The 21,389-nt window shown below is 39.0% G+C and overlaps 4 protein-coding genes across 5 annotated transcripts in view; 1 reads left to right on the forward strand and 3 right to left on the reverse strand.

Annotated features, from left to right (window-relative positions):
- Positions 1-390: 390 nt before the first annotated feature.
- bnip1a (BCL2 interacting protein 1a) lies at positions 391-4,893 on the reverse strand. Its single transcript, XM_063876050.1, has 6 exons — positions 4,681-4,893; positions 3,708-3,800; positions 3,520-3,611; positions 3,175-3,279; positions 2,879-2,997; positions 391-2,065 (listed from the first exon to the last, which is right to left on the reverse strand). Exons 1-6 carry the CDS (start codon positions 4,759-4,761, stop codon positions 1,869-1,871), a joined length of 687 nt encoding a protein of 228 aa, XP_063732120.1. The 5' UTR covers positions 4,762-4,893; the 3' UTR covers positions 391-1,868.
- A 174-nt stretch (positions 4,894-5,067) lies between these two features.
- atp6v0e1 (ATPase H+ transporting V0 subunit e1) lies at positions 5,068-7,226 on the reverse strand. 2 transcript variants are annotated; one of them, XM_063876052.1, is made up of 4 exons: positions 6,981-7,226; positions 6,431-6,478; positions 5,601-5,725; positions 5,068-5,442 (listed from the first exon to the last, which is right to left on the reverse strand). In XM_063876052.1, exons 1-3 carry the CDS (start codon positions 7,082-7,084, stop codon positions 5,632-5,634), a joined length of 246 nt encoding a protein of 81 aa, XP_063732122.1. In that variant the 5' UTR covers positions 7,085-7,226; the 3' UTR covers positions 5,068-5,442; positions 5,601-5,631. The 2 variants fall into 2 exon arrangements, with proteins under 2 accessions (XP_063732122.1, XP_063732123.1); XM_063876053.1 differs by having other exon boundaries at positions 5,068-5,445.
- A 1,376-nt stretch (positions 7,227-8,602) lies between these two features.
- On the reverse strand, positions 8,603-11,762 carry rpl26 (ribosomal protein L26). The gene is made up of 4 exons (XM_063876051.1): positions 11,639-11,762; positions 10,820-10,991; positions 10,594-10,734; positions 8,603-8,771 (listed from the first exon to the last, which is right to left on the reverse strand). Exons 2-4 carry the CDS (start codon positions 10,985-10,987, stop codon positions 8,643-8,645), a joined length of 438 nt encoding a protein of 145 aa, XP_063732121.1. The 5' UTR covers positions 10,988-10,991; positions 11,639-11,762; the 3' UTR covers positions 8,603-8,642.
- Positions 11,763-12,418: 656 nt separating this feature from the next.
- The window catches only part of ppp2r2ba (protein phosphatase 2, regulatory subunit B, beta a), a 40,677-nt gene continuing 31,706 nt past the window's right edge, over positions 12,419-21,389 (forward strand). The window contains exon 1 of the mRNA XM_063876917.1: positions 12,419-12,825. Coding sequence (XP_063732987.1) covers positions 12,747-12,825 — 79 coding nt within the window. The 5' untranslated portion in view covers positions 12,419-12,746. The remainder of the gene's footprint in view (positions 12,826-21,389) is intronic.

Below are 21,389 nucleotides of genomic sequence, written 5' to 3' on the forward strand. Positions count from 1 at the left end.
ATGTATGCAACAGTCTGATAAAATACACATAAAGCTCCCTTTAGCCGTAACAAGGACTTCATGAATGTTGAGGAGACTGTCTGGTTCCTGTGTTTACGCCATCAGTGTGGTGCAGCGTACGCTCCCCTAAGACCTCAGTCCACTTGTCTGGATACAAACCCAAACACTTGATTGACACTATCATGGTGTTAAATATAAGAATAATCCAATTTGCTTGACAGAGAGCCAGTGTCCTTGTCTAAGTGTGCAGCTATAGGAACAGGCCTGCCCTGCGCCGCTGCCACTTTACACGAGTAAGAGACGCTTAGGCCTCTCTCAGCTCTCTCCACACACACTCTGTTGTCCTCCCTCTCATTATGAACCCTCACAAACACACATCTCAAAAACATGTCAGAAGTCTTTATGTTTATTGATGATTAACATTGACCACATTAGCATATATTAAACAAAAAACGCAATGCCAGGCGATAGCAGACAGGGTAGCAAGGTCATGTAGCTCCTCTGGCCACCCTCCCATCCGAGGTGTTGAAAAGGCAACGTCAGATAACAGCACCACACAAACCTAAAAATATCCCCCCTCACCCTCCACCCACACTGGAAAGGGAGAGGGAAACGGTTCTGAATAATCAGCTTTTCCGGGTCTTATCTGAAGAAAGGCAGGGATGCATGCTGCTCTATCTCTGCCAGTGTGATCGCTGCCACGGCCTGAGCATTTCTGCTCCGCTGCAGAGCAGAGCGGCGTTCACACGGGCGGCGATGGAGGGGAGTGTGCAAACTCTTTTAAAAATTATATGTTTTTTTGTTTTCAAGCATAGAGACAATTTGAAGTGCATTTATACAAGTGCAAGCGCCGTTCTGATTAGCAAACTGATCTGCAAATCTAAAAGTAATTTCAATGTTCCATTTCCTAAATATAGGAATATTGTGGTGCTGTAATAAATTAAAATTACCTTAAGTATACACATCCTCATAAATAATAATTAAACTAAATGCTTGCACATCATTTGCAAAGTGATTTTATGATATCAGAAAAATGAAAACAAGTTTGATTAAAACATCAGTGAATGAGTCCCTTTTCTGTTTGTTGTACTACAGACAATATAAATCCTTGTCATTGTTATATGTGACATGTGATGCTACTATAGATTTATAGTAATTGAAAGCATTGCACACTATTATAAACACTTTTTAAATGACATGCATGCCAATCAAAGTTTGTTGGACTGAAATGAATGGTGGAACTTTTTTGTGATTATTAGATTTTACCAAGGTTTATATTTTTGTCCTTAGCCTTTTTTTTTAAATGTATAGAACCATTGTTTGTCATCACCACCGTCAGCCCTCTATCTTTCGCTACAGAAACATGAGTATCTTAGGGGTCTGAGAATGACTTTCTGCACATAAGAGTCTGGGTGTGTATATATAAATACATGCACATAAATATGTATTAACTTTACATCTTTGATATGCAATATACTTATACATATTGAACAAAAAACATATTGGATATCGTCCAAAGGAATGTGGAAAAAAATATATATCATGGGAAGGTCCATCTTCTTTAACACCTTATTTCATTTAAAAGCAACACATAGCATTACTGTCACACTGACCAAATAAATACATAATTAAAACACATCATGGAACCATAGGTGTGTGGCTATTCACTCTTTGAGAACAGTATTTCCCCCTCAGCAGCACCCGCTTCAGCAAAATGAGCGGTGCACATTCCTTGGAGCAGACACTCGTGTGTAATGTGTGTGTAACACGACACGCAACAGTCAGGGTTGTTTAAATCATTTGCACTGACCATGGAAAGTGCTGTATGTAGTAATGGAAGAGCTCCTCTGAAAAAAAAGGTACCTGGTCTACAGGAAGGGGAACAGTCTCTTCTTAAGGATGTAGAGAACTGTGGCGAGGAAGAGGGCGAGCGCCAGGAAGATGAGCAGCTTGTCGGTGAGCTCTCTGCGGTTGTACTTGGTGATGAGCTTCCTCCCGAGCTGGATGGTCCCCGTCATGGTCCTGAACTCATCGTTGGTCTCTGCCACTGTCCTGGAGGAGGTTGCTTCAAAGATAAGATACACAATTAGTATAAATTTAAAGACATTTTTCAATTGTTGCTTTGATAATGCATATGACATACATTTTTGTTCAGCTAAACTTCTCCAGCTCCATAAAAACTGTATTAAAAAAAGATAAAGCCAAAATACAGACAGGCTTTTAAGGTTAAGTTGTTCCCCATTGAAAACCTAATTTGAGATCCCATAGCCATTACAGTACACACACATTCATTCTATAAGATTAGCCTTTCAGTTCCACCTCAAAATTGTAGTCTCTGCTACGACGAGTTGGAGCTATTTTTTCATGAATAACCTATGGGGCAAATACAAGCTATTTTTCCGGTTTCCACTAGGTTCATTGCTGCTGTATCATGGAGCCTTTAGTGCTAAATGCATCAAAATCAATGATGTTGCTTATTACTGACATAACCCAGAGTGTGGAACAGAAAGGTCCCCTAGCATTTATCATAGAAAATGACTAAGGTTTAGTGGTGGTGCGGTTCTTATAAACAATAACAGACTGGCATTTAAAGGGATAACATTTTATGAATATTACTCGTGATCAGGACTCAAATTGTTCTAAAAGATGTGACTTCCACTAAAAGGCTTTCAAAATGTGTGGCCTTACATTGTTACCCCAGCATAATATAAGTAAGCAACACAGTGATAGAGAGTGGGTCTCAGTAAACAGGCAGCAGCTCCCCTTTAAAATCATTTGTAATCTGATTTAAACAATTTAAACAAAACGATCACATCCAAGTATCTGGTAGATGCCCTTGGTATAAAAAAGGTAATTGGATTGTGCCTTCTTCAATAACCTAGTGAGGTCATGGTCTCCTCGCTCTGCTGGACCTGCTGCGCCATCATCCGGCTGATGCTCATGAGATTCTCTGTGATGTCGCTGGTTGTCTGGGCCAAGCCTTCTTTGGTCATCTTCCTGAGAAATAGAATAAAGACATTAATTAAATGTTTACCTAAAAAGGACTACCAAGATGAAGAAAAGCATGTATTTTTCCAATTACAGCACTGAGAGGATGTTCTATGTTGTACAAAGATGGACATAAAACTGAAGGCCAGTTGTCTCTTTAACAACTATTACACACTGTCAGCTCACCTCTGCCTCACAGCACTATCTGCTCCATTAAGAAGGGCCTGCTTCTCCATTTTGTCTATAGACAGTTTGCTTGCCAAGTTGGCTTTCCTCCAACCTGTCTGGTTACTGTTAACATAGTCACAAATAAAAAGTTGAATGACCACCACAAGTGTAATTAGACAATATAATAATCACATGAGCGTTGTCCACCAGGATGAATGCTTTATCAACAGAGCAGTTCACAATAATACAAGCCAGGGAATAATATATATATATATATATATATATATATATAGGCATTACATTTAGCTGACGCTTTAATCCAAAATGACACAAATAACCACTAGGATACAAGTACAACATTACCTCAGCATCTGTTTTCTGTGTCCCTCCACCTGACTGATTAAAGCTATCTTCTCTGACTCTTTGTCCTGCTCCATGGCCATCTGCTCAAAATCCTGTCAGAGAAAAAAAATAGTGCATCATTTCTGAGCCCTCTATTTTGATACTACCACTTGCAAGTGGTTTACGTGCAGCTGAAAATAGTTTCTTACCTGAATCCGCAACCTGAGATTGTGGAAACTCTTCTTCACTTCTGCGTTCAATTCTGTCAGCTTACTTTCAGGGCCTGTGCACTCATTAATGTCCTGGTGAGGTATCATAACAAGAATGAGAATAACATTCATAGGTTTTACTTGTAGCTGTTTGCTGAAGTTACTGGTATTGACTCTGATGTGACTGTAAAAACCCTCCACCAAACACTGCTGGAGGATCAGGGCTGTGATAATTTGAGTTGTTTTCCTAAAGATGATCTACGGCTATTCACAATTAAGAGTAGCATGATGAATCATTCTGCTAGGTGGGAATAACAACACATTTAAAAAACAAAAATAAAACTTAGGAGTGGAATGATTCTTTTCTTTATCATTTGGGCTGTCAATTATTCCTAAGCGTGAAAATAGTGACAAATGAATATTATACATTCGTATTGTAAGTGTCTTCAACAATGAATTATCAACAAAATGAAAAGGTTTAATTTACACATTAAAAAAACTGGAAACTAAACTAAATATAGGTCTACTCAAATGTGTGAAACAAAATAATTAATCAATGAATTATTGAGAAAAAGCTAACCAAACTCAGTCAGGATTGTTCTTTCTGTAAAGCAGGTGAATCCTACTGTTAATCAGCTTCCACATGAATCATCTCTATCTGACAGAATAAGGTAACGTTACCATTAGCTATAGCCAATTTAAGATTTTGATGAGTTTCACATTTCATATAACACCCTTAAATATAAGGAAATATGAGGCACTTAAAAGAAAGGTAAAATCATTTGTAATCCACCGGTAGCTGCAGCTCGTCTCGAGCGAGCGGCTCGAGCTGTCGCTACACCGGCTGGCTGTCTGCAGCTGGAAACACTTCATGTAGCATGAATGCTAGGACACGGTTCCCTTACATGACAAGCTTAAAAACCACCGTGTCTTCACGTAGCACTATGTAATCTTACCAAAAAAATACTCGCACCTGGATGAGAGCTTTGATTTCCAGGTCATATTTTAATATTTCTTGTTCACAAATTCGGACGTGGACATCTGAGGACGCCATGTTGTCAACTAGCTGGCTGCAGCTACGGAAAGCCGGAAGTCTGTTTTGAACCTCTAATGTCGACTTCCCCCAATCAAATCAAATATCTTATTAAAAAACAGAACGTATATTATACTAAGGAAGTGTTATATTATATGTAAAGTAATTACATTAATTGTATATACGGTAAAAAGCTAAATATTTGGACACAATTCACAAAAATAAACAAATAGTCTTAAGAACATGAACATGTCATTAAAATGTATCATGAAAATAATATCAAAAAATAAAAAAAATTGTCGAAACAAAATACAGAAGTGATAGAGCAATGGTGTATTTTTAGTTTATTAACAACTATCATATGGATTACATCCATTACTAATATTATCAGACAAAAAGCAATTTGAACACATCAAACACTCCACTTGACTCTTTAAAGGCAGGTCATACATATTAACAATAAACACGATATACATAATATATAAACCGGACAACAAAAGAAGTTTGTTTTAATTTAAAGTAAAGCACATTCAGTGAGATCTCTCAGAAGTCCTTTGGGAATAATTTTTACACAAGGCGCAAGTGTGGGCATCACTCTGAAAATCACACAGGGGTCTGAGTTTAAGGCGATTCAGAAGGAATGATCTCAGCATGAAGTGAGAAGCAAACGTCCATTGGTATGCAGCAGTGTCAGGTCCTCCCCTGCTGGCAAAATGAAAAATTAACAGTTTAAAAAAAAAAAAACGAGCAATATAAATGAGTTATAGGCTTCATAAAAGAACAGTCTCTATGAGCTGCATAATAGGTACACAATAAAATGTAGGTTCAATAATTTACTTTTTTCAGAGGAGGAAGTGTACCTGCATGGTTCGGAAATCCTTCAAGAGTAAATTAAGCCCAGTGATAGTTCAGGTACCAGATGACGTCAGTGGACAGAGATGGCCCAGAGAGCGGGTTCAGCTGGGCCAGAATTGCTATCAACCAGCTGATAGAAATAAAGGATATTAAAATCACATTTGTTAATACGAAAAGAATAAAAAATGTTTAAAAAATCCTTCCAAGCTCAGTTATTGTTTGGGTAATTTCCTATTGTCTACAAAAGTTAACTCTGAATTCAGGTAAAATAACGTTACTACTCAAAATTCAGTTTTAAAGATAATCCTACACAGTGACTTATTGAGGACTTTCAGAAATTAACTGTATTTGTCCCTGGAGTTGTTCTGCAGATTTGACATGTAACATGAGCCCACTTTCAACTCATTGTGAATATAAATAATATATCACAAAACAGTAATACTTTACTAATAAACACCCAGTGGTAGAAAAGAGGCACTCTGCCTGATATATTATTTATAATGTCCATTATTAAAACCCACAAATTATTGACGTGAAAACACAATGAAACTGCTAATCAATAGTGCAAAAATAGTTATTCAATAAGAGATTAGACAACGAAAAACTGCATATTGTTACATGTAAGGAGTATCAAGAGTATATTGAATAAGTTATTTTAATTAATGATTCATGGATTTATTAGAGCTTTATACGTGATTATTACTAACCATTGACTTTTATATTCAATTTGTGCTATTGGTTCATAAATGCATGATATATTTCAAACATACTGGTTTTAAAACGCATACTTCAATTTTACTCTGTATATTTCTTTGATGATGTTGATAATACTTACAATAGGTAGCAGCAAACAGCAGTTAACACCAGCATTGTGACTATCACTCTGTGGAAATTGGAGAAAAAATATTTAAGAGGTTAACATCTAATATTTAAGGGGTTTAAAATACATCACAGGCTTTTAACATAGCGTGATCTCGTGATGCGAGTGACAAACAGGCAAATAGAGGAAGTTTATTCAGGCATATTTTTCCAGAGATACACTACCCTTGAGTTTGGTCTTTAAATATATAAAAACACACAACATAAATGTATTGCAGCGAGATGTCAATAACACTACCATTACAAAAGCAGAAAGTACACAGGAAGAAGGGCTGTAGCTTCTTAAGTTAGCTAACACTAACTTTTTTACTTTGGCAAACTAGTTACCCCACAGGTTTTACGTGTTTTAATTGTTCGAGTACCGTTGAGAAACGTATTCAGAAGTGTCGCTACATTATACAGTGTACTTGTAGTTTCAAATGAGAGTCACGGGATAACAAAGTAACACTTCACTTAGCTAGCTCTGTTTAGCCAGCAGGAAGCTAAAGTGAAGCTAACAAACTCACCCTCTGTTTGGTCCTTTGGGGATGAACCACGGCACTACTCCTCCGATAATGCCCCAAAACAGAGTCATCACAGACATGGCGATCACAAAGCCCATTTCTGCCATGGTGGGGTTTCTTGAAAACCAAGGATATCTCAGTAGTACAAACTTTTGACAACTTCAGTGCTGTGCATCTGCCAGACAGAATCCACAGGCGGCACGTATCACATGACCAACTACCAGAAAGGGAGGAGACAGTCTTCCATTTAGTGTATGAAATATGTATGTGTACATAATTTATTCTTCACATATGGACCTACTGAGAAGATGAGCCAGTGACCACTTTGGCATATACAAATGAACATCCACTTGTATAAAAGTGGCACTCTGTCTGTTCTATTATTTATAATGTACATTGAGATGAAAACAATGTGAAAATGCAATATAAAATACAATATTTATCCTAAGGAAAAATCTGCAACAGTGCCAAATCCTTAAATATTCAAAATTACATTAGACAACGAATAGCAGCATATTGTTACGTTTAAGGAGTTGGAATACTTAGTTTTGATTAACAAATCACGTATATAATGAAGGTTAACTGATTGTATATTAGCGCATGACCACTGACATGATTATGCAAGTCAGTGTATGAAGCGTACAAACATAATCTTTACATCTGAAGAAAAAAACGACCAATTTGGTTTTCTTCTTTTTGTTAGATCAGTGCATTCCTTTAATTATTGCAGATTAGATATTGCTAAAAGATGAAGTCAAGATTATTATTTTTTTCATAAGGAACATAAACTGTTTGGCTTTAACAGTTTCTAAAAGACACTTCATTTAGAAATATATATCTATAAATATTTCAGACTTCCTGAAATGGGAAAGGGCAGTCAGTGGTAAAAAAGTGACACCTGTTGCTCATTTGTAAAATTACATAAGTAGGACCAGTAAAAGATAAACTATTTTTTTCTACATTTAATAGACACCTGCCTTCCCACTAATTTTGCAGATTGTGTTGTTTAGGTTACATAAATACTTTTCAGTTTCAGGTTACTCGTATTGTGCCCATTTTAGTGTCTGACCCTAAAAACGTATCGGTCGAATCTCTGCAAGACAATTTATGATACTGCCAGCAACCTTTCACTCAGAATCATTTGCCAGGTTCTGAAAGACCTTGAGCTTTTTGAATAAGTCCTCTTAAATCAATGCAAATATCAAATGGGCAGACTTTTTAATATCCCTTCAATGATGAGGAATAAAATAAACGGGGCACATAAATATCTGTATTTCATTCTCTGATGCAGTACTAGAACAGAAGAAACCAATTGATTCAAAATGAGTTTCTCTGGATACCAAACTTCTTTTAACAAATTCTTAAAGACATTGGATTCGTAGACCTTTAGCTGCTGAAAGACTCCCTTTGAGTAGTGGATTAAAAATTAGTATACAAGAGTTTGGTTGGATCTGCATGGACATGAGAATGACCCAATTATCTTCTGAAAAGTTATGAACATGTTGCACCTCAAATAAGTCATATTTGACAAAAGATTCCTTAATGTAGACAATATATTTAATGCCTTGCAAAGACAAAAACATCCCGACTAATTAATAAATCAGCGCAGGACAGACAAAATGTGGTCCATTTATACATTTTTTTATTGAAAGCAAAAGGTCATTTTTACTCCTGCATTTTCTCAATGGTCTCCTCCTTGTATTTGCCCTTCTCCTTTCCATCGGCGCGAGACTTGGCCTTGCGCTCCAGGATCTTCTTGCGGTCCTTGTCCAGCTTTAGCCTGGTGATGACCACCTGTAGAGGAAAAACAAAAGCAGGTTGGTAAACAATCATGGAATAAGCGAGTGATACCAATCATAGCAAAGCACGTCTTAAAATAATCTGGTGTCACAACTCCTTACAGCCGTAAGCAAGTCCAAAACAGTTTTAATGAAGACTATTTATCAGTGACATATAGGTTCAGTTTCAACCACCACTACAAACGCATGGATAAAACATGACGGGCACCACATCCTAGTATTATTAAGGCAAAATTTGATGTGCATCAAATGGCATACGGATATATTTTTAAGTCACAATATATATTGCTTTAAGGAAAAGACGCCCACTGCGAGCACGCTGGTAAATGTTTCTCTACTGTAAGAGAGCAGACAATAAAAGTGAAAGTACAATTGTGACCACATTACTTTGGATTTCTTGAATTCAAACACTCTAAACGTTTTGCATGACTGTTAAACAGTATGGCTAACTGGAAGACTTGTAGTGGACCTGCAATCCTGTTGTCATTCTTTCAATTTGTCCTTTTTCTGCTAAAGACATGTCAAAATGTTTAAGACTTTGCTACACTTGAGTTATTGGAACTGCAGTATGCTTTGGCCAGCTCACATGTACCCTTGATAGCACAACAAAATTCTGTGTAGAGTTTATACACTTACAGTTTATCACATCTATACGGCCATTTTTACAGCCCAACATGACATGTTGCCAGTTTGGGATTGAATTAATACATTTCAAAAAATGTTATGGTCGGGTGAAAACGTAAAGGCAACTGCCGCTTGGCAAAAAACAAGACAAAATGAGCAGTGGAAGGGCTGCCCTCTGAAGGTCTGTGTAAGCCATAGCTATTCCACAGTGTGCCAACATGTAAAATACAAGGACCCAAAAACTGCTGTGATGATGACTCCTTAACAAAAGCTTTGCAATTAATTGCATTTAGATAAATGAGCTAAAATGTTTTTAGAAATGCCTTACAATCTAAAGATAAACGCATACAACAGTATTGCTTTAATGTTCCACATAGCGTCATTATTATCTTTATCTGAATTTTGAAAAAATGCAAGATTTCAGGCAACCTTTCAGTCACTGTAACTCCACCTAAGTTGAATGTTGGTAGAATAGTGATTTCATACTGCCTCCTTTCAAACATATATTCAAATATCATCGTAGTCTTGTTAACATTCATATGTATATCTAATTAATTAACAATCTTTTTTTCAATTAAAATAAAAACAACTTTGAAGTATAACCCACTATGATGCAGTTTCTTCAAAGCTTAACTTGGAACCTCAAAGCCCTGAAGTAACAGTGATGAATAGATGTAAAGAGGGGTTGATAAACAATAAAATGCTAGCAACACTACTTCCTACAGAGTCAATGATTACAGAATTGAATCGGATCAACGATTCTGACAGTTTTAAGACGTTTTACATTGTTTTTTTCTATAGAACAACTAAGTCAACTGTCGTCCAGCACTTTCATTCTAACATTGAACACAACACTGTTAAACACATTTAAGTGCTGCTCTGTAGATCTACTTCTTTTGCAGAGTGCTTGAAAAGTCAGTCATTCAATTTCTGATAAGGACATTTGTCTGGTACTTCATGAACAGAATAAAAGATTAGTTCCTGACAAGGAAGTGTTCTTTATCGTAGCAGTTTGACACTTAGGTTTTCTTCAACAAAATGCCGGGAAAGGAACACAAATTGTCAACACCCAGCTAATTAATAGCTTTAGACTCCGACACAGTGTAAGTTAAACATTTGAACAATGCCTATTACACTTTCTTCTTTCCACTGAGGGCAGCAATGCAATTTGAGGATATACTGGACTTTCTCACCTTGCTTGGGTGGATGCCGACATGGACTGTGGTTCCGTTGGCCTTCTCTCTCTGCACACGCTCGATGTAGATGACATACTTTTTCCTGTAGACCTGCACTACTTTGCCAATCTGCTGGCCTTTGTAGTGTCCACGGACAACCTGTAAACACAACAAGCAAGTCAAGCAAATGCCCACACTTTCTATGGCAATGATGACAAACGTTAAGCAATAGTAAATACCATACCTGGACTTCGTCATCTTTGCGGATGGGCATGGACCTCACATTGTACTTCTGGCGGAGCTCCTTGGACAGGGGAGAAGACATGATCTTCCTTCTGATGTGTGAGGGGGCATTGAAATGCCTCTTGCGGTTCTTGCGGCGGGAGGATGTTACAAATGGATTGAGCTTCATGATGCTGTAAGCAACGAGACATAAAAAAGGTTATTGACTAGTTTCAAATGTCTCAACTGATCAAAGCGTGACTCATGTAAGCATGTACCGATATAATTGCCAGTTTCCAACTGACCAGGAGAACCTATTTTCTCTGCACAACACAAACGATTGAACAAAAGTAACATTGCAAAAAGCGTTAGCAGAAACACTTAATACCTTGACGGTATTAAAAAAGGCTATCTAGCAGGCTCGGCTACAATCTGCCTTCAGAGCCGTATGCTAAGCTATGATGATCTTAAGTTAGCATAACATTAACCGGAGTGGAGCAACCGTATTTTTCTGCCAACAGTAACTCAGTTATATTACAGAGTGTTTTACAGACTAAATAAAAACCGGTTAACTGTGAACGAAGCGGAATATTTATCGGAAGCACCAGAAATCAACCACCTTCACTAGCTGTAGCCGACATGCGGATTCAGAGGGACCTAGCACCGACACCAAACACAGTTTATTTTACTAACAATATATCATCAATCTGGGCTCAATATTGGCATTTTTTAAATTGTGACAATGTTAACATGGTGTTTAGACGTTTATATGGATAAAGAATGAGAATAAAGGGAGGATGGATAGTGATTACTAGTGAAATTATTTGCAAGGAAATCTTACCCTGCCGTTTGCTCCTCTATGGCCGGCGGAAAAGAGACTCGTACAGTACTTCCGCTGGCATTAGTTCACACACAAGTCTCGCGATAGGTCATACACATGGGGGAAAACCATGGGAAAAACTACCAGTTATCAAATTACACATCATCAGAACATTATATTATTTTTATATCTGTTATGAGAAGCTATTACAGCTTCATAATCAAAGCTTTATTTATATTAGACTTTAAGGCCGATTTAAACTTCTACGTTCATAGTTGTATAATCCTGCATTATTGGACAACATACAAGCTACTATTGATAACTATTATTTTGCCCAAATAAATTCCAAATTCCCTTTACTGGTTTTATTACTGCTTTTATATTATATTTGCAACATTATACTGTAACTGTCATTTGCTGTCAATATAAAATAAAGCCACAAGATGGCGCCAAACCCAATTAATCAAAAACCTGGTCAGCAGTTGGAAGTTTTGCACATGATTCATCAAGTTTTAGCCAATGTTCATTATCACACACTGTGCAGTTTTCATGTCCCACTACTGAAAATCAACCCTGACATTGGGATAAAACACACATATAACGTCTATCATAGTGACATCATACATTTGTGGGGGCTTTATACATTTAATACTTAGTAGCCTCCCTGAATCATATGGGAACATCGTGGGAACAACATGATCATCCCTGTAATTGCTTGTGTTCCTCCAATAAGCTGACTAACACGAGGGGGTGGGGATGTTTACACCGGCAGACCACACATACATTGACCTCCCATCTGTGAGGACAGACACGACCCCCTGTCCGGCTCTCACTCAAACAACTCCTGCTCGGACTATACTAACGACACGGAAGCGGTGGTGCGCTGACACTGTGCGGCTGTTTGTTCCCCGGGCGGCGCACATTTTTACCGGAGCCTGCTGCCTGCCTGCCTGCACTGTCTGCCTGCGAAAAGTGATGCTGTCATAGCCCCCTGCGCCGCGGACGGAGAGCCTCTTTCCCCTCCCGCTCCCCCCCGGTTCCTCTCTGGCTGCTGTCGCGGCGGCAGTGCGGATGTGGAGCCCGCAACGCAGCGCTCTTCACCCGTCAGCAAGCATCGGAGAAGAAGAAGATGAAATGTTTTTCCCGTTATCTCCCGTACCTCTTCCGCCCTCCGAGCACCATCCTGTCCTCCACTTGCCACACCGAAGGTAGGGTGGGACGCCGGGGGGGCTGTCACGGGCTGCGAGTTGCTTACTTTTAGCGTGTGACATGAATGTCTAGGTCTGTGACACATACAGTAGGCTTAACATACAGTGATGTCAGAAGTTAGATAGTTGTAGGGCTACTAACCCACTGCAGATATGTCACAGTGCCGGAAGTTGTTAAGCTACTCAAATGTATATGAGGAAAAAAAGATGCAAATGCCTGAGAGATTTTTTTTATGATTATATCTGTATGGTGCAAAGAGTAGCACACCTTGTTTCACTCGTTTTGCTTTCCTTAGAGCTGTCAACACACAGGCCTACACCATGCCAAGAGACACTCAGTTTGTGGAGTCTCATGACAACTATCCATTGACCTTTGTCATTATTTCCCCACTAAGACCCTTAAACCAATGCTGTCCTGTTTCTTACAAAATGTGATGTAAATCACCTGTGATTCACTTAGTATTGAACATAACCTCTACTTTGTAATACACAAGGTGTACGGCGTTATTGTCCTATATTTACAGACCATAGATGTTGATCTGAGTGAATAGCAATACATTAGTTCAAAAGAGCATGGTCCATTCATCCTTATGATTGTGCTGTCAGACTGGGCAGCCCAAGAGGGTCTGCGTGTTTGTATAACCAGCCATTTACTAGGTCATAATGTGGAGACTGAGCCACTGCATTATTTAGATTTGCATGGTTGCCCTCCTTCCTGTGCAAACTCTGCCCTCAGCCCTCTGGCCTGGGGAGGAAGATAGTGTGCTAGTGTACAGTAGAGTATGTCGTGGTCAGAGCCAGGGCCCTTCACAGCATGTAGAGCTGACCCAAATACTGCATATGAAGACATGAAAAGCATTAATGCACTTACTCATTCATTCAGTCACTCATTCATGTATTCTTCTGATCTATTACATCCATTTACTTTTTTCAAAGTTTTACCCCAAGTTATCTCCCTCCCTTAATTGTTGTGAGCAATTCTACATTGATTATCCATTTAAAATATTAAATTGCTCTGGATTTGTAGGATATATTAAGACTACAAGGTTTATTTATTGAAATATTGAAAACTGTTTACAGAAGATGTCATGAGTTTTATGTTGAACCCCGAGTTAGAACAAAAACAAACATCAGGAAAGAAAACATATTCTTAAAAACAATATAAACAATTTATTTTATAATTTTTTACAAGAGGGCAAGAGACATTGGCTTTCTGAAAAGCAGGGGTAAGGAATTTTGAGATTTAGCTAACAATGTGTAAACAAGGCACTCAAAAAATGTAAATATGTGTGGAATTTGTTGACATAAAAACGGAACATTTTAAAGAAACTGGTCTTTGTGTTACAGTTCCATGTGCCAAAGTGTCATTATGACATGGTGTAATCATCAGAACAAAAGCAGAGTAGTATTAATTTACAAGTGTTAGGTGAAAGTTCTATTGCTTGAGTAAGAGGAGCTACATTTACAGATGTTTATCGTATTTATACCTCTCTGCCTTTTCCAATTTAACAGCTGCTTGTACATTATTTGAATTGGGGTATTTCTACAATAATACACCATTCAATGCTTATTTTTTACAATTATATGAAATGCAGGGATATGATCAATTTAGCTAAACTTAAAAGAGATGAAGCCAACAAACACAGTCCTTCTCTCCTACTCTCTTGGCTCTCTCTCTGACTCTTAATCTTTCTATCTGATGCCTGAGATAAGGGAGTGGTATAATAGAGGAAGTGATAGATTAGTACGCATGGTAGCTGCAACACTCAGTCACAGTGATACATGATGCTGCGTTGCTCTCTTTGTGGAGAAATATTTTCTAAAGCGAGCGAAAGAGGTTGAATGTCATGTGCTGGAGGCCAGCGGGGTTGTGATGACACAGCAAACGACCTTGGAAATGTGACGTGTAAAAATGACTGGGGCCGTCTCATCTGCACGCTATCTACTGTGTGTATAAGTGATCAAAAATAAATCAAAAGTAGAATCCAATAATTGCATACAAGTGTGTGTTTGCATTGAAGTCCCTCAGTGTTTGTTTACGCTTCGGTTTGCACTTCCTGTTGTGACCTTGTTACGGTGTTTTGACCTCCTGGTCTTGAGGAGGCTTGTCGGTGCACTGCTAAAGTCCTTGTTTTCCTCTCAAGCCGCCCCCCCCCCCTCCTCTTCAAACATCTCCCAGCATTCATGTCCAGTCCAGCTGAGCCGAGTTCACCCCAGGGAAGATGAGTGTGCGGTTACCATGTTAGTGGAAAATACATTATATAAGCTTTACTGGATCATATTATGAATGTGCTTTCTCTTTGTTTTTCTGAGCCATAGTGGGGAACAGTGTGCCCGCATCGCTCAATTCACCTGGGTCCAGTCTCCGATGGATACAGCCAGATACAATATCTTTTGAAACGTTTGTGTGAGTGTGTGTGTTTAGGCCCTCTGTGTGAGAGTCTCACTGTATTTTTCTGGTCTTTTGTCCCCTGGTGTTTTCTTTTTTTTACCCATTTCACATCAGTCTGTCAGTTGTAGTGTGATGGATTAAGTCTTAAAAGTTTCTGATGGGTGTGCATTTGTATGTGCGTCTCCCTTGTGCTGTCTTGTGTTTGAGTCAGGGGAAAAACATGAGCGTCCCAAACTGACACCTCAATACATCTCATGCTGCCATCAATCAACACAGTCAGCTTCCTCATCTTCCTCCTTCCTGTTCCTGTAGTGTGTTGGGGCAACTCTTAAATACATTATTTGTTTGAGTGAAATAAAAAAAAAGCTGGATGAATATTTACGACAAGATCTGGGACGGGAAAATCTTTGTGATTAAGAACTATAGTTGACAATTGTCTTGTGGTATGTGTATTCATATTTGAGCATTTTGCATTCATACCAGAAGAGCAGTGAGCCCGTCATGGCAGCGCCTGAGGGGGACTTCTGTCGGCGTTTTGTCAAAGCATGACATTGACTTGAGTTTTGTGGGTGAAGAACACAGCATATGCTGGCGTGTGTGCTTGCGCCTTTATCATATAACCTGCTGTGTTGCTATCCTGACAGACACCCACTTCACAGCTCAGAACACACGCCTTTAGTCGCCCCTCCTTATGTGCCGCTGGGGACAAACACCCTACATAGACACACAAACACACACATAAGGTATCCAAAGGCACGTACACGTGACTGTTCTGTTTCAGTTTAGTCAGCCTTTTTTTTTGCAGGGGGCAGAAAGATGGGAGAACAGCAGACAAATTGGTGCTAAAAAGCATACCAGATAAAGATGAAGAAGAGAGGGCGCTTCACCACCCTGACAAGCTTGGTAGCATGTTGAAAAAGGAGAATATCCTGAAAGATCTAGGCAGCTCTTAAGATTGTAGCATTGCACTCTCACAAAGTTGATGAAATTGCAAGAGTTAGTGATAAACCAATAAGAAGGCAGAGATACTCTCACTCTCTAGAATGGCTGAAGCTCCAAAAAACACTGGATCCTAAAATTCCCAAAATGCAACTTGTTAGTGACTTTTGATATAGGACGTTCTGGATAATTATTTGGTTGAGAAGTTCATAGATTATCCACCAGCTACCTTATAGCATTCATGACATATTTGGTTAACATGTTTAAACGTCTTAATTATATTATACACTACATTATTTCCATTAAATACAAGTATACTTTTAGTGGATATTTTAATCTTTATGATGCCTAAGCTGAGATCCCATCACTGCAAGGTTTATCTTCTAGCCACAGAAGACATCATGCAAATGTTTTCACAGACTGAATGACACTCAGAGAGGAAACTGAATGGTAAGATTGGTGGAGTGCCTCTTTAAAGTAGAGAACACATCAACAAATATCTGCTCTGCTTAAGTGCCCAGGAGCAATACACTCTTATGCCTTCTTGCTTTAGGTTCTCTTTTGCGGTGGGACTTGTGCTGTAGCTGAAAGAAAATTGAATTCCCCTTCAGAAAATTAGACTTAAAAAAGAAGGAGACTTTTGATTCCGTCTTTTGGATAGAGTAATGAACCACAGTGATTGTGCTGTTATAAGTTTTGTTTTTCAAAACCATTTATGTTGGCAACAATATAAAAGATGCACTAATCCAATAATCTACATTTTTCAGACCTATTTGACAAATCCTGTCCACACAAGGTAAGCAGACAGGACTCTTTGTGCATCGTAATGTAGTCACTGCTGTAGTAAAGTATGTGTGATGAGACCTTGTGGTGAAGCTCCTTACTGGCATGTGATAAGCAGCGGTTGGGGACTTGGAGTGTATTGCTTCAAACATTCGCAATACAGTGTGAACCCACCTGAGGCTAAGAGCAGGACTTAGCAGTGACATGGGATTTTTCCAGTCACAATTGGAGCAAAAGGGAGAATTTTTTACCAATGGGCAATTGTCTTTTTTTTTTTTTAACATCAGAAAAAAACAGTAACTAGAACTAGCTCTAGTGAAAAGTGAACTCGCACAACACTGTTGTTATCAACCAGGTCAATCTAATAACATAGCAGAAAAAAATGTGTTCCCCATAATTCAGCTGGATTACCATGTGAAAATGAAGAAAACAATAGTTATTAAGCTAATATGTGTCCTTTTAACCCCACTGGATCTCATGATGGTACGGAACAGATACAAACATGGCGTTCTCTTACACAATGAGATGAAAATGCCATAACATACCTCTTTCTCACACAGCACTTATCCGCAGTCTCACTTTACCACAAACACTTCCTGCTAGGTCTCTACGGCAAGTCCACATGAAAACAAGGAGAGGGGCGGGCAGCTAAAGTATCACTGAGACTCCCTTCGCTCCTCCAGCCTTGCAGGAGGCAGCGTATCATTACAAACACAGTGAGGCAGGTCTTAGGATCTCTTTTCTTTATCCCCGTTTCACAATATGTAGTACAAATAATTCACCTATGGCCTGTGACTCGATGGTAAGCCTTGGTCTTTCAGGCTTTTGTGTTCTACGGAATTGACTGTGCTACTGTTGGGAGCTATAGAGCTAGACAAAGAGACTCCTTATCGAGCCGGACTGCTGGGCCTTTCCTCCGGCTGGCAGGCCGCACCTCAGAGACAGAGACTGTTATTGGGATCGGGGTATATATAGAACATCAGGATGGGCTTCCTCTCTTTCACCTTCTCCCCCTCCACCCATCTGTCTCTGTGGTTTCAGAGCATCCTGATGGGTAGACTGAGACAGGTCTGCACCACTGCAATAAAACCCTTTTATTAAATCCTGACGTGCATCTTGTATTAATCCCCTTTTAAAAGTACTGTAGAAATTAAATTTACAGCAAGTTCATGAAACTAAAACAACTACAGATTATTATAATAATGAGATGTATTCTTTTTAGTTGAGGGGCAACAATGTTCCGTGTACTACATGTTTGTGTTAATCTCTGTTCTTACTGCTTTTCAAATGAAACCTAAGCGATTAGTATTAGACTAACTCAGATTTAGGAATAACAAGTGCTCAGCACACCCAGGTGTCCCACATGGATAAAGAGCTTTCCTTGTTTGCATTTCCCTTTCAACTTGTGTGAATTTTGAAGAATAGACTAGCTTAGATGAAACTTTAATGAGGTTGTGCAGCGGAGGAGAGGATTTACAGCGGATAAGAAGAACAAACGGTGCCCGAGATAATACAAGTGTTACAGCAACTATACATAGTTGAAATAATGCAATAGAAAGAAAGAAAAAACTAAGTCTAAGCTTTAGGCAGATGCAGGGTATGTGTGTGTATTGCAACTGTATTTTGATTTCCAGGTTTAGTAGAAGAACATAAGGGTCAAAATTGCAGTGATTTTGAAGTAGGGGGAGTTGCCATTGGGTATTGGGAGTATTGTTGGTGATTAGACATAATAAGAAAATAGAATTGCACTTTGCGTTAAGCTGATCCTTAATAACTTATAAACAATAAGATAGCTATGAATGGCCAGCTACAGAGACCTTCTATTGATGGCAGACGAAGTAAGTGACTACTGAACTACACGGTAAAGCATTTAGCAGCTGAAGAGCTAAATAATCCGGGGATATAAGATACTCCGAAACTGTTCAGGTCTTTCTCTTTAGAACATTGCTTGTTCATTTTTTGATGGTATGTTATCATAAATTATTTTTTGTGTGACTATAGCTTTCTATTTAGATTTTAATAATGTCACTGTTATGCACCAATGCACCAAAGCAGATCCCTTGCATGTGAAACCCCCTGGACAATAAATCAGATCCTGGATCGAATTCCGGGGTACCTAAAATGAAAAAAAAATGTAGGCCCAATGCTTTCCAACAAATGTCTATATTCCATGAAGAGTAAAAACTCAAGGGAGACGTGGTATTGAGGAAAGAGTTCCAAATAACCCTTTTTGAATATGAGAATTAATAAGTAACTTGTGTGTTTTGCTCTGGTCCTAGATGAAGAACTGGTGTTGTTAACATGATGCAGGATGTTCCTCAGCAAGAACATAAAACATAAATTTGACTTCCTTTGGCTGAATGAAACTTAATAAGATTACACTGAGAAAGGCAAAAGGCTTTGAGGCCCCAGATTTCAGTTCCCTGATCTGGCTGACATGAGTGTTCCCTGGAGAGGGGGGGTCATTGTCCAGGTTCCCCAGAAGCCCTGAGACAGAGGAGCAAGGACTTGCACTGTCCTGATTCAAGTTCTGGATTGAATGTCTTCTGCTGGTGTCATGCCCATAATGGCTCTCTAGGAAAGTCAAATGGTTCACGCATAATAAAACTAACATCCACATACCTAACCAAATTGTTCCAGGAACTCATTGGTAGCAAACAGAAGTTAGAGACAACAATGTGATCTGCTCCCAGGAAAGTGGAGAAACAGATTTTATGGGGGTTTTCTTACCCAGCCATACCCATAGGGGGAATGGCTGTGATCCAATTAGGTCTGGCTTTAGGTTCCTTTTTATAGTTTCCCGGCATAGTTTTTCAATATCCCTCTGAAAATAGCTGTCCGTTGTTGCAGAGTCATCACAGCTCTGTTTGAGCAGAATAACCTGAGAAATTTGGTCGATATGGAGCAGGGATCAGACCAAAACACAGCCTGCAGCAGATGGCTATAGATAGAAAAAATAGATAGAGTGCTGTTTATGAGGCGTTTGTTGTGTCTGTCAGCACCATGGATAGAGTACAGTGTGAGACGATAGAGATACTCCTCCAGCCATACGGTAGTGAAGGCTTTCACTGTTCTGTCTCAATGGCAAGCCACGACACTGGATAAATAATGCAGCCTAATGCTACTGTACGAGGCAGCAGACAGCAGCAGTACATGAAGTACCAGTCTGTCTCTGACACCCCACAGCCCCTACACGCCCCTACACACACACACAAACACACACCTACACACACACACACACACACACACACACACACACACACACACACACACACACACACACACACACACACACACACACACACACACACACACACACACACACACACACACACACACATACAATGTACAAAACTCTCAGAATGGATGGCGCATGATGTCACATGATGAGTCATATTTCAGCAAACCAATTTTTCCCCCTGTCTTCATCTGCTCGGCCTTTTTATATTGAGTTTATTTCTGGTTTTAGACTTTTTATGGCCACAAATTCTGATAAGCAGCATCTAGATTCAGCACATTTTCACTGATTCTCACTACGAGCCACACCTTATTTATAGCTGGTGTATTGTTATGCAGGAAAGGAAGCTGGTGGTGTTTCCTCCCCTGTGGGAACCTTATTATTCACCAACCAAGTATAGTACTCTAACTACCTGTAAGACTCAGGAAGTGGTTCCTTTTGCCATATCACCACACTACATATACATCTTTCTTTGTCCAAACAGTTTTATCTGCCTGTAACCTTTGAACTAGAGTTTTATAACCTCTGTTAAATAGGTTATGTCTTCCGATAGTTGTTTTTGTTTGTGTCTTGATTGTCCGTCAGCAGGACTACTGGGACGATTTCCATTAAACTAAGTTGAAGAGTGTAGCTGGTCCTCCGAAGAACGAATCAAGGGGCGAATACGCATTTTCGTCTAATGGAAACAGCCTTTCGTGGATGTCTTCTCTGCTCTATTGCCATTAACTTGTCAATATTGTGTATTTCTTATAATAACTAGACTATTCCTAAAATATAAGTCTATTGAATTGTGCATATCCTACTGTACATACTGTATATGTGTGAGTAGTGTAGTCCCTTAATCAGAGATAAGAAATAATTCAACCAGCTTAAATGACTCGATAACTATCTGATGGATTGCCTTGAAATATGGTTCAGACAGACATTCATGGTGCCCTCAAGATGGATTGTTATACATTTGGTTACTTTCTATATGCTATCTATCCTCACATTTTCATTGGGTCCAGTACTACTCTTTATGCCTAAATGCCTATAAAGCTAATGATGAGGATCTTAAGCTTTACCATGTGTTACTAATTAGTATATTGTTATAATGCTAGCATGCTAAACTAAGATGAATTGTTGTGAAGGCTGTGAAGGTAAAACACATTAAGCTTATATGTCTGGCTCACACATATTAAATATTAAACCCTTGAGTACAACCATGGGGTC

Source organism: Eleginops maclovinus, chromosome 23 (assembly GCF_036324505.1).
Source record: "Eleginops maclovinus isolate JMC-PN-2008 ecotype Puerto Natales chromosome 23, JC_Emac_rtc_rv5, whole genome shotgun sequence".
Taxonomy (NCBI): Eukaryota; Metazoa; Chordata; class Actinopteri; order Perciformes; family Eleginopidae; genus Eleginops; species Eleginops maclovinus.

Excerpts from the sequence above, each read along its gene's own strand:
- bnip1a (XM_063876050.1), bottom strand. The coding sequence starts at position 4,761 with ATGGCGTCCTCAGATGTCCACGTCCGAATTTGTGAACAAGAAATATTA. Across the intron at positions 3,801-4,680 it reads AAATCAAAGCTCTCATCCAG|GACATTAATGAGTGCACAGG; the intron begins GTGCGAGTATTT and ends ATACCTCACCAG. Across the intron at positions 2,998-3,174 it reads GATAGTGCTGTGAGGCAGAG|GAAGATGACCAAAGAAGGCT; the intron begins GTGAGCTGACAG and ends TCTATTTCTCAG.
- rpl26 (XM_063876051.1), bottom strand. The coding sequence starts at position 10,987 with ATGAAGCTCAATCCATTTGTAACATCCTCCCGCCGCAAGAACCGCAAG. Across the intron at positions 10,735-10,819 it reads GCAAAGATGACGAAGTCCAG|GTTGTCCGTGGACACTACAA; the intron begins GTATGGTATTTA and ends TTGTGTTTACAG. Across the intron at positions 8,772-10,593 it reads TCGGCATCCACCCAAGCAAG|GTGGTCATCACCAGGCTAAA; the intron begins GTGAGAAAGTCC and ends TTTCCTCTACAG.
- atp6v0e1 (XM_063876052.1), bottom strand. The coding sequence starts at position 7,084 with ATGGCAGAAATGGGCTTTGTGATCGCCATGTCTGTGATGACTCTGTTT. Across the intron at positions 6,479-6,980 it reads CCCAAAGGACCAAACAGAGG|AGTGATAGTCACAATGCTGG; the intron begins GTGAGTTTGTTA and ends CAATTTCCACAG. Across the intron at positions 5,726-6,430 it reads GCTGTTTGCTGCTACCTATT|CTGGTTGATAGCAATTCTGG; the intron begins GTAAGTATTATC and ends TATTTCTATCAG.